Here is a 12,983-nt window from a genome sequence, read left to right as displayed (position 1 = left end):
CTACACATTTTCTCTCTTTTTGGCTCAATGATTAGTGTAGTCACTTTTCTTTACGTGTTCTTCCTCCTTTTTTTAAACATTAAATTTAAATATAATGCCCCCCTCTGTACTTTGAAAGTCATATCACATCACAATAGTCTGGCAAAGGTATCAGTAACTGCCACTGTAGAAGAGAACTGAGCATCTTTTGGTAACTTACCACCTTACCAAACCATAGGAATATTTTCATTACATACTAAGTTATTTGTTTCTTTCTAGACAAAAGCTCTAATGGACAAGCTTCAGAAGACTATTTCATCTGAAGGAAGATTTAAAAATCTCAGAGAAACCCTTAAAAAGTATGTCTATCTTAATTATTAAATTATTCATAATTCACAAATATGTTTATATAATTTTTATAGTGTACAAATAGTCACTTACCTCCTACTTTGGCTTGAAAAGAAAAACAAATGGGAACAACTTCCATCACATAGGTGTTTTTCTGATTTCCCTTTTCATTTGGAATACTGTGGATACAGTAAGTAAATAGCTTATGGACATACTCGTGGTATGCAGAGCTTTCCAAATAAGAGGAAAATATCACCATAGTAAATCAAACCACATAAAGAGTAAATAAAACTCTTTTACTATAAAGAGTTTCTTGACTTGGTATTTCTTAATCTAAACACAGTGACTTCCTGTGGTTTTTTTTTTTTTTTTTTTTTGTGGTACGCGGGCCATTCACTGTTGTGGCCTCTCCCATTGCGGAGCACAGGCTTCCGGACGCGCAGGCTCAGCGGCAATGGCTCACGGGCCCAGCCGCTCTGCGGCATGTGGGATCTTCCTGGACCGGGGCACGAACCCTGCATCGGCAGGCGGACTCTCAACCACTGCACCACCAGGGAAGCCCTCCTGTGATTTTTTAATTTAAATATTCCAGTGCCTATTGATTATTGTTATGTATTTTTGACCTTTTATTGCTGATCATTCTCTCTTTCTACAGACACGCGCACACACACACACACACACACACACACATGTGCACAGAGACAGAGAGAGAGAGAGAGAGAGAGAGAAAGAGAGAATAAAATGTATTCTCCTGCAACTTGTTTTCTTATCATCTACTGCACATACTTGCCTTACTCTGGAAAATATTGTCCTGTGATGCCCTGAGAGAAAGAAAGACTCATAGTAACAACAGTGACAACAATAGCACAAGAACTATTCACTGAATACTTGCTAAATGACAGACTCTATGTGAAGTGCTTGATGTGTCTAATTTAAGCCTCACAGCAAACTAAAGAGATAAGTTTTATTGTCTCCATTTTACAGACAAGGAAACTCCAGTTCAGAGAGTTTGCCCTGCATCACTTAGTAAGTGGTCAAGCAGGGACTCAAACCCAGTTCACTGTGGATCAAAAGGCCATATTCTCAGCCTCTAGACTCCTTGAGAAAAACAAGTTCATCCCCCTTCCAAGCAGCAAAGGTCTCACTTTAGCATGTAGTTGTCATATTAATTAAGTCTATACCTTCTAAAACATTTAAGTACTAACTAAAACAGAAAACAAGTTTTACAAGCTCTAATTACATTGATGTTTTTTTCCACCCACTTCTTTAAGGTTGAATGTTTGCACTTTAATGAGGTGAGGGCATGGGGTTTTCCTACATGCTTTTACCCCTCAGAGAAGTGTGGCCAATGCAGATAAATACTGCAAGCAAGTCTCGCTAGCAAACGTTAGTATTTGTCTGTAAGACATCCTGTTGTTTGAAATACCATTGTCTCAAACACATAGTAAAGCATGGGCGGTAATTTTGTATCATATTCTATTGTGAGGCATATTTAAAACTCTGCATATCATAAGTGTGCTTCTGAAAATGGAATTTAAAAACTTGATTCTTCAGGGTGGGAGCAGCACATTTGCTTCCTATTTATTTTAAATGGGGAGGTAAGTGGACACTTGTGGGAATGAGCATGACAACAGTACCTCTTGGTCTTGCAGTTGTAACCCCCCTGCTGTTCCTTATCTGGGAATGTACCTGACAGACCTGGCGTTTATTGAAGAAGGAACACCAAACTTTACTGAGGAAGGCCTCGTCAATTTCTCCAAGATGAGAATGGTAGGTGAGAATTTCATACAATCAGGCTGTCTCAGTGACATCAGTGGCTTACAGAGAAGAGGCGACATCATGGAAGGTCACTGCTTTTTATGCTCGAGGTGAAGAGGTGGTGGACACTGGTGGTGGACACCTGATGTTGGCTGATTCAGGAGGTTTTCGCAGGTCCATTTCAGCTTGCAGTCTGGACAAAGAGGGTAGGGAATAAAGCTCTAGGGATGACTTTCTAGGACTGACCAGTGATAGACAGGTGCTGAGGCTTCTTGCTAGACAGCTGGGTTCTAAGCACCAAGTTAGAAGCAAGGAGCCCATGGACACTAGCCCCCAGGGCTTGCCACTCCTGAACCTGAGGCCGCCCCATGCCAGCTGTTTCCCTGATGGTGAATTCAGTATTTCCTTGCTGTTAGCATTTTGTGTGGCTCATTAAAGGACAAGAAAGCCCTGGGGCCTGGAGCATGATGGGACAGGGCTCCAGATACCTCACTGGAGGAAGGGACTGACTTCTCTGGGACGGGCTTCCAGAAGAATGTGCTGCAGCACAGGGGCAGTACTTAGGCTTTGCTCTTGTTGTTTCTCTGTCAGATATCACACATCATCAGAGAGATACGCCAGTTCCAGCAGACTTCCTATCGAATAGACCATCAGCCAAAGGTAATATTGTGTGGTTGTAAGAGAATTTAATGAAGAAAAAAGGGGAAATTAATTCATTGGAAACAGCAGTAGAGTAGATCAATAATACCGAAAGCTGACTCAAAGAAAAGACCAATAAAACAGACAAACCTTTGGTAACTCTGAGTAAGAAAAACAAGAAAGAAAGCAAAAAGAATATCAATTCATCATCAAATTCTATCTGTTTTACATCCTGTATTTCTTGTGAAGCTGGAACCACCCCTGGTCCAAACTACCAATATCTGTTACCTGGTCTACAGAATGCAAATCCATTCTACAAATTTACAGCCAGATAGAACTCTCTGAAACACACAGTGGAAGTTGTTTGCTTTATTGGCTTCCCTTTGCTCTTAGGATAAGGAAAGAAAAAAATCTTGATATGTCCAAAAAGTCTTGCATTATGTGGTCCCTACTCATCTTTCAAGATTCATATCACGTCTTATACCCCCTTCCTCTCTCCATCCCAACCATAACTGGCCTTTATTACCTCTTTCTTTCTTTACTTTTGTTCCTTCCTTCCTCCCTCCCTCCATCCCTCCCTCCCTTCTTTCCTTCTTTTCTTTTCATTTTTTAATAGACGTTATTTTTTAGAATCATCTTAGCTTTACAGAAAAATTGAGAAGGTGAGACAGAAGATTCCCATATAACTCACAGCCAATTATCCCTATTAGTCATGGAACCTGACATACTTATTATGAAACTCATAAGGAAGCTTTAATAGGCCAAAAAAAATAAGGACTTTTTGAAAAATAAGAAGAGTAAGGGAGAGCTTACCCTACCAGATACAGACACTAAAACTGTACTGAATAAAACAGGACTATATTGGCACAGGAATACAAACTCAATGGAGCAGGATAAAGTCCAGATGCAGATTTTGTCTATATGAAAATCTAATATGGGATAAAGGAGACGTTTAAAGAAAGCGCCAGAAAGAAACTGACCATTGTATAAATGGAATAGGAATTTTGGCTCTCTGTCTTATACCATTCACAAAAATAAATTCCAGATGAATTCACTACTTAAATATTAAAAAATATTAAATTATTTAAATAAAATATAGGACAAAATTTCATGACCTTTGGGTTTGAAAGACCCTAAACACAGAATGCAAAATCTGTAAAAGACAAGCTTGATAAAGCTTTTGCTGAATCAAAATCTAAAACTTCTATATGACAAAGGGCAATTGTTTAAAAAGTCAAAATACAAGCAGTAGACTAGGAGACAATGTTTGTAACATTTAAAACAAAGAGACAGAATAAAAGTATTCCTATAAATCTATAAGAAAAGCATAAACAACTCAACAGGAAAATTGGCAAAGGTATAAGCAGGTAACTCACAGAAGAAGAAACAAATAAATATTTGGAAAATGTTCAACTTCATTAATAAGAAAAAATGCAGATTATGAAGCATCATTATCAGCTATCAGAAAGACAAATTTTTAAAATATTGATAACAGCAAACATGAGTTAGGGTATGGGATAACAGGTGCTCTTATGTACTATAGGTACAACAGTTTTGGAGGTCATTTTATATTACGTTTTAAAATTAAAAATTGATATACCAAGTAACTGGAATTCTTATACACTGCTGGTGAGACTAACATGGTACAACCTCTTTGGAAAAACGGTGTCATTTGGAGGTTTCTTGAAATGTTAAATATGCATCTACCTTATGACCCAGGTATTTATCCAAGAGGGAAGTGAAAACATGCCCATTAAAAGTCTTGTATAAAATGTTTATAGCATTTCTTAATAATAGCCAAAAATTGGAAACAGCCCAGGTGACCATAAATAGATGAATGGATAAACAAATTGTGGAACATCTATACATTGGACCCGCTACTCAGCAATGGAAGAGGACAAACCACTGAAACACACCACAATATAGATGAATCTCAAAACATTATGCTGAGTGAAAGAAGCCAGACACAAGAGGGTACATACCGTGTGATTCCATTTACGTGAAGTTCTAGAGCAGACAGAACATGTGGTGGTAGAAATCTGAGCAGCGATTGCTTCTGGCAGCAGGTCAATTGGGAAGCTGCATGAGGGAACTTTCTGGGCTGATGGAGTTATTCTCTAGCATGCTATATATGTAAGTTACATGGGTGTTTACATTTGTCAAAACTAATCAAGCTATTAATTTTACTTATGTCTGTTATATCTCAGTAAAAATAAAGAAATATTTTCATGGAGCTACCCCATGTTCCAACATCTTCATCTCCATATCCTTTCCTTTCATTTCATTTCCAGTGTCTAGAGGACCATTCACATGTGAGCACTAGGAAACATGCTAACAAGGACTTCACTGTAACTTTGTGTCATAGTGAAACACTGACAGCCACCAAACACCCATCGATATGAGATCATTAAATAAACTCTGATATGTCACACTGTTAATGGTGCACAGCAGTTAGAGCTCTTTGTACTGACATGGGGAGCTCTCCACGACTTCTAGTTTGACAAAAGCAGAATAAAATGTATCGTTTTGATACCACTTATAAGGGGAAAAAATGGTTTCTGTTAAGTGCATGGTAATGTCTAGAAAGACACAGAAAAATGTCTGGGAGAATACAAGCCAACTGATAACAGTGGCAATTCTTGAGGGCAGTGCCTGGGGGTGGGAGTTGACAGAGGACTAGAGATGTGTGATTTTTTTTTTTTTATAGTAAGAATATATTCATATTTTTTTTAGTTACCTAAAGTATTTCAATGCTTAGGAGAAAACGTTGAATTGTGTCGGGTTCCATCCAGAAAATGTACGTTCTGGTGTTGTGACAAAAACTCAAAGTGGGGATTCCCCTTTTTTCTCCAGGTCACTCAGTACTTGCTTGACAAAGCCCTCATCATAGATGAAGATACACTGTATGAGCTGTCTCTAAAAATTGAACCTCGGCTCCCAGCTTGACGATCCAGCCTTGCCCTGAGTCGGTGGAATTTTCGTGGAAAGCAGAAGGGACAGAACTGTGCATGCCACGCCTCCCACAGTGCAGGGAGGACGGGGGTGATGGAGACGAAGCCAGTCTCCTTTGTCCCCCGAAGATGATGGAACCAAACGGGAATTCTGTCTCCAGCCAGGGGAGCCCAGTTGGTTGGAGTGGAAGACAGATGCTTCAGACTTGGGTGGGAAGGTGAAGAGATTGATATTTGGTAAAGGTGAGGGCACATTTGCATGAGGGAATATAAGACGGGAGGTGCTGGTAGCCATTTTAATGAAGCAGGTAAGAAGGGGAATTTGAAACTCTGCTGCATATTCTATTAGAACTCGGGGACGAGGGTCCATAGAAAAGGCTTGTGATGTTTCGCTGGCACTTTACTGGCCCGGTGCACCTCCCAGTCTTCTCCTAGGGTTTAACTGCTTCTGTTACATTTCCTTTGTTACAGGCTTCCAGAAGAGCCGAGGCTGCCTCTGTAGGGATGGGCTGACACATAAGCAATTTCAGTCCTCAGCATGTGCATGGTCCTCAGTGCATCATAAATATTTATATTGGAGGGATGGCATGTTCTGAAACTGCTCTTTCAGTCTTTAGGCAACAGGACAGGGAAGACAGGTTGAAAGTCAAGTGGATTTGTACGTAACATTTCCATAATTAAAAACTCAGTAGCCGTGCCCCTGAGGAGCCCAGCCAGTGGCTCTCTCGAGGTGGAGGAGTGGGGGGCTTCTTCCTGAGGCTGTGGAGACCAGGAAGCCAATGCCCTTGGAGAGACAGGTGCAGGCTTTGCAAAACGATGCCCACGCACCTCACCGGCAAAACTGTGGAATACGACAAAAGGCCACAAAGTGCTACAGGGAAGAGTGGGTTTCAATGCTAAGTGAAAAGATATACTTAAAAATCATCTCTGCACCTTGCTGTGCTTGTTTTATTCCCTCCCCCCCTGCCGCCCCCCACCATTGGTAATGTGGGAATCTATTCTGATTTACACAAACCATTTTTAGCCTCACTATGAACGTTGATTGTATTTTTTTTAAAAAAAAGCTGTTTAGTGGGATTTTCTTTTTAAAACCCACCCTTCCGTGTGCTGTTGGTAGACGGTTCTTCCTCAGTCTTTAAATTTTGAGACATTTCTGAGTGAAAATATTGTAAGTATATGGGAAATGGACCCAACCACTCAACAGCCCTTGTGTCAGAAAACCAAATGCAGGGGTTAGTCCTCCTACCCTAGGCTGGGAAAGCAACCTTGCTTCTCCCAGGATTGTTGGTTGTTGAAGAAATAGGGCTATCTCATGTTTACCTCCCTCTTCTCTTCTCAGGGAGACCTCTGCTTTCAAAGAAGAGAAAAGATATAGAGTTATTGTTACCTGAGCCTATGGCATCTGGCAGGCATGAAGCATATTGATGCAGACAATGAAAAAAAAAAATTGACCTGGCTGCTTTCTCTCTTTCTTTGCACTTTAATTATGTTGTTAGAGCTGACAGCTGACTAATAAATTCAGCTTGCTGGCTCATAAGACCCAGGGAACTGATAATGTCCCACAGAGGTGGAGAATGTACATTTTTCCTGCATGGTAAGGGCCATGTCTGTACATAACTATATAGTGAAATATCAAGTAAGTAAAAGAAAATACTTATCATATTTGAAGACCATTCCAAAAATATTTTCAATAGCTCATATTAGCCAACAGGATAGCACTAAACCCAAGGAGGGTGACTTATGGATGCTTTATTTTTCTTTTTTAAAAAAAAGTTGCTTGTTTTTTCTCTTTAATTTCAAATAAGAGGTTGATGCATCTTGATGCATGATAAGAAGCATGGGTTGTTTGGATCCTAACAACGCATAACTTACCATTTGTTTCTCAATGTTCAGAAACAGAGTTTGAACTAATATATGTCAATTGCACCGAGCACCTCAAAGTCTTGCAAAAGAATAAGAAAGTCAAGGTTAACTTTCTTGGTGCAAAAACATAGTTTTGAAGGTGAACTAAAATCAGGACAAATCAGTGGAAGGACCACACACATAGTAGTTTCAGGCAGAGCAACATGCAGAAAGGTTGATGCATCGGACTCTGCCCTTAGAATCCCCAAAGTCTTCCAGAAGGGAGGGTGTGGTTCTGTGGGCACTGTCCCTGGAAATTTGGACCCTTAATTCTCTGACCCAAATGTTGCAGAGGCAATGAAGCCATTCTTTTTTTTTTTTTTTTTTTTTGCGGTACGCGGGCCTCTCACTGTTGTGGCCTCTCCCATTGCGGAGCACAGGCTCCGGACGCGCAGGCTCAGCGGCCATGGCTGACGGGCCCAGCCGCTCCGCGGCATGTGGGATCTTCCCGGACCGGGGCACGAACCCGTGTCTGCCTGCATGAGCAGGCGGACTCTCAACCACTGCGCCACCAGGGAAGCCCGCAGCCATTCTTATTAGAGAAAAATAGGAACTAGAGGAATTTCCAAATACTTCTCCCCTTTTGGCATACAGGTTTTCCTCAACTAGTGACCCAAAGCTTTCAGGCCTATTTCCTGCAGAATGTTGGAAGCGCCCCCCAGTGGTCAACTTTGGGCACTGTCAGTAGTCTATGCTGACCTTTTGCATTTTATTGAGAGTCACACACCCCTCCTTCTGCTTCGTAGAGTCTGAAGCCTTGCTGGAGCTGCAAGAGAGAGAACTCCACCTCCAAGGGAGTTGCTTTTGATGACCTGCATTATTTGGGGGCCAGCTGGGAGAGGAAAGTGCATTTTTCAATTTGGTCACATTTAAAATCCCCAAGAGCAATTTGTGGTTTCTTTTTGATTGTTTAAAGTACCCATCCTCTCTGCCTTGCAAGCTTTGTGTGACTGTTGGAGCGTGCACCCCTGGCTGTGTCTGCTTATATTCTATTATATGAGACCCATTTCTATGAGTGGATGGGAGGTCAGCCCCTAACAGCCAAGTAGGGAACACATATTCTTGCAAAATGAACCCAGAAAATCAGAAGTAAAATCCAGTTTCTTGCTTTCAGATGAATACCCACATTTTGTGTTGTCAATGAAATTATCTTGGGGATTTTAGGAGATGCCTTTGGTTATTAACTAAGACATCCAGTTTTGCTACAGGGACAAATCTCTTACATAAGCCAATATATTACACAGATTTAGGAATGAAGTAGAATGTTGTCGCTTTTCCTTAGTGTTTCTCTGAAGGAATTTAAAGAGGGAATTTTAAACAACTGTTGTAGTATTTTCAACTGGCTTTGACACCAAGTCCCCACTACTGTTTGCTAAATTTCAGTACAGATACTGAATACCTTTGCAGAGAAAACTCCCTTATGTTCCAGTTTGGAGTGTGGGTGATGATGGACCCGCCCCTCTTTTTTTTTCTCACAGTGCTATAACAGACAAGACCATGGGTCAGCAATGATTGGGCCACTTTTAAATTCTTAACTAAAAAGAGTAATGCAATAGAGGGGTTGTTCCTAATAAAATTAACTTTTATTTTAAAATAAAAGATTTTATTTAGCTTTTCTTTTCAAAGTTTTATCTTATTCCCCCTGGATGGGAAAAAAAGAAGAAAAAAACCTTTCCCTTCACTTTATAAGATTTTTTAAAAACCAGCCTGTGAAGTTTATCATTTTTACTGCTGTTGAAATGGTATAAAAGATAACATTATTTATGGCTAAAGGATAGAGCTAGGCTAATGTCCACAGCCAGAAGGAGTAAGTGAATAGGATTCATTTTCATTTCAGAAAGACAACAGATTGTAGCTTTAAATAATGACTTGATTACAGACACCACTGTGTGAATCCTGGTAATAAGACTTGAGTCAATGAAATCTAATTAGAGTGTCATTTCTCCATGTCTGTCAGTGACTTAAAATTAAGGCAGGGCAGAGCTAAAGTAGAAAACAACCATTTTGTTGTAGGTATAAACACACGAATGATTCAGAAAATTATTCATCTTGGCTACCACACCACATGACGTTAATATTAGGGTTGATTTGATTGTACTTGATCTCACTTGCTCAAGAAAAATAATAGTTCATCAATAAATGATGTTGAACCACTGTCTTTGACACCACCATTGAGTTTTCCATGGAAAGGCAGTCGTGAAAGAGCACTGGACTAGGCATCCTAGCCCTGAGTCCTAGGCTCAGATCTACATCTAAAGCCTTAGGCCAGTGCTGAAACCTCTCTGATCCTCAGTTTCTTCATCTGTGAAATGGAGTTAATAGTGATTCCTGTGCTGCCTACCTCACAGGGCTGTCATGAGGACAAAATGGATTAGACTGTAAACCGTAAAGTGCTGTCCAAATGTGAGGTAACTTGATTACCATCCTCATCTCTCTTCTGCAGAGGATTTAAGTGTATTTCTTTGTGATTTGTATGTGTGTGTGATGGACAAACCCATGTGTTACTTTGAGAATTATATTGTTTTGTCCAGTTGCTTTGCAAATCTATGGACATTTGTGACTCCGCCAGAGGGGTTTGTGCTGTGGCCTAACACTTGCCGGGTGAGGTGTGGGTTATGCCTGTATGCAAATTAAACTTTGCCTTTCTCGAATTCTCCAAAATCTCCTTAGTCTCTTCATTTGATTCTTTTAGCATTTTTCTATCTTGTCTCTTTCATCACAATGGGCTCCTTCAGATATTCTTTTGTTACGCTTCTGAAGTTCGGTGGGGGAAAAGGTTTAGAGGAAGCCATGCTGCAGGTACCAAAATATTAGAGAATTTGGAGGACCTCAAATAAATATTAAGGGTCATCTAGTTCCACTGTCTTTCCAGGGCTTACGTCTTTCCTGTGCCATCGTCAACCCAGGTTTGACCACCTCCAGGCACAGAAATCATTACTGTCCAAACAGCTCTGTTCACCTAATGGCAGCTGACAAACAGGCTGTGGAGAGAAAAGGTGCTGAGGCCTGGCCCAGCCGTCACTGGCTCCAACCCTGGATGAGCCCCTGAGCCATCTAGAATTACTGCAATAGTTACGTGGAATAACACATATGAAAATACTTAAACTTTTTTCAAGTAGATGAAGTTGTCCTAACATTTAGAGCTGAAGGAAACGTGACACAGCTGTTGAGCACAAGAGAGAACTGAGGAAAGGAAGGATGTAGGTCCCTCCTGTCCCATTGGTTTCCTTTTCCATTTCTGAAATGAGCAATCAGCCTGGTGGGGATTCAGGAACCCAGGTTCCTTTCCTCTTGTTACTTGGTCATTCCTTACGGCATCGCCCTTGCCTACTGGTCAAATCTGTGTCCTGCTAAATCCAGGCTCCAGCTGGATTCGGGAACAGAAAAGAGAATAAGCCCACGACAGGAGATCTCCTTTAGAGCAAGTGATAGGGCAGTTAAACACTTCTATTCCTGTCCCTATGGCAAGACCAAGCCACATGGCCACCCTGGCCACTAGGTGTGGAAAGAGCCTTCACCCTCTGAAGGGAGTTGGCAATGATAAGAAAGGAGTACGTGTCATATGACAGAGATCACATCTGAAGGATTTTCGGAAATCTGGAATTTCTGTTGAGTCACCTGTGGAGGCTACCATCCCATCACACCACATTTATCGTAAGCGTGAGGATGACTAGGCCCCCAAAAGAAGATACCACACCCCTTTTCTCGATAAGATCCCAACGTCTCTTCTGACCTTACTTACTAACTTATGTAAAATTACACTGTAAAAGATGAGGGGTTGAGGTAAGGTGTGGGAGGTGGGGGGAGGCTAAATGTCCATTAGTAAGGAATTGGGAAAAAAGAAAGATGGCAACTACCATCCTATAAATTCTACACCTCCATGCTCTTCAAAAGCCTCACCGTCCTCTGGATCTGGGATCTGGGCTATTTCAGGCTCACTGGATTTATTTCATCTGATGCCTGAACTGCCATGAAACAGCGAAATAGCGAAACAGCAGCTGGTGAGCCCCACAGACCTCTAGCTTGCTGCCTGTTCTGCCAGGGGAGCCGGAGGGACCATGGTCCATTAGGACAGAATGTGCACACTGGGAACTCAGCTCTTCAGAGGAAGAGTTTGGTTGGTCCCAATCTGCAATTGTTTAATGAAAGAACATAGGAGAGCCTAGAAAATATCTGAGTATATCATACGCAGAAAGGGTATCACTTTGTAAAAATTTCAATTCATTGTAAGCTAGGTTATAATGATGGCATATATATTAACTGAGGTAAGACCAATACACAGTAAAGTGCTAGAATCTTAAGTGTACAGCTTGAGGAATTTTTACATGTGTGTACCCCCATACAACCGCTCCCAAATCAGGAAACTTTCCAACCCCAGAAGGCCCTCTCATGCACTCTCCCAGTCAGTACCCCCATGCAAAGGTAAAATATTTGTTTTTTGCTTTGGGTCATATTTAAAAGAGGTGGAGACTCTGAAAGAGAACCTCTCTAGGTGGGAGGTTATTCCTGGGCTCCATCATCCCCTCTGTACATGGATTGGGTCCTGAGAAGGAAGGGAAAGGAATCAGCTGGTGATGTGCACGTGGCCATAGAAGCTGGGTACGTGACCATCACCAGAGGCCTGGGCAGCTCCCTCTGAAATACAGGGCTGCAGTCCAAGGTCCTGGGGGGTCATTGCTATTTACAGTCAACCTTTCTGGTTTGTGGTGTATGTTCCAAGGAGGGCTATTTTTAAGCAGGGCGATGGCCTGCAGGACCTTCTGGGTAGTAAATTAAGCTGGTGTGGATATAAAGTGAGATTGTCTAGCAATCTACTTCAGATGGCCTGATCTAGAAGAGACAGGTGATTGTCCCTGAATCCAGGCCCCAGACAACGAGCTGGAAGGAGATGTCCTGGTCCCTGGTTCAGAGCATGATTAAAAACTGGAGAGAGGGAGCTTTACACGTCTTCCTTAGCTTGGAGGGGAGAGGGGAGAGGGGAGAGGGGAGAGGGGAGAGGGAAAAGGGGAGAGCCCCGGGAAGAAGGGACCATCCTCCACAGCTAACCGGGGCCCCAGGGATGGGCTCTTGAAGGAAGATAGGTACAAATTCCCTAACAGGTGCAGCAGTTTCCAGACGGTCCTTCCACCCCGAGGCCGGGGCCGGCAGGCCTGAGCAGCCAGTCAGCTGGGCTGCGGGCCCGGGAACCCCTCGCAGAGTTCGGGGAGAGGCAGCCTCCAGCACCGGATTTAGGGGAGGGAAACGTTTCAGAGAAAGGGCAGATGCTAGAAAACGGCGGAAGAGTCGGAGTCCGGCCTTCAAGGGCAAGGCTCGGGGACCAAGTGCGTCCCGAGGCCTCAGACGGGATTGGCCGAGACGGGCCCCGCCCTGCCCCTCCCGGCCCGGCCCCGCCCCGCCCGGGAGCCC

The 12,983-nt window shown here is 42.3% G+C and overlaps 1 protein-coding gene across 5 annotated transcripts in view; it reads left to right on the top strand.

Annotated features, from left to right (window-relative positions):
• RASGRF2 (Ras protein specific guanine nucleotide releasing factor 2) overlaps nt 1–10,238 on the top strand; it is a 240,895-nt gene extending 230,657 nt beyond the window's left edge. For all 5 annotated transcript variants that reach the window (XM_033409052.2, XM_004281652.3, XM_049707660.1 and 2 more), the window contains 4 exons: nt 259–338; nt 1,980–2,097; nt 2,677–2,745; nt 5,578–10,238. In XM_033409052.2, the coding sequence (XP_033264943.1) occupies nt 259–338; nt 1,980–2,097; nt 2,677–2,745; nt 5,578–5,670 (360 nt within the window). In that variant the 3' untranslated portion in view covers nt 5,671–10,238. The remainder of the gene's footprint in view (nt 1–258; nt 339–1,979; nt 2,098–2,676; nt 2,746–5,577) is intronic.
• Nucleotides 10,239–12,983: the final 2,745 nt, after the last annotated feature.

Source organism: Orcinus orca, chromosome 3, assembly GCF_937001465.1.
Source record: "Orcinus orca chromosome 3, mOrcOrc1.1, whole genome shotgun sequence".
NCBI lineage: Eukaryota > Metazoa > Chordata > Mammalia > Artiodactyla > Delphinidae > Orcinus > Orcinus orca.
Note: the sequence above shows the minus strand (reverse complement) of the source record. Positions and strands in the feature narration are given on the sequence as shown.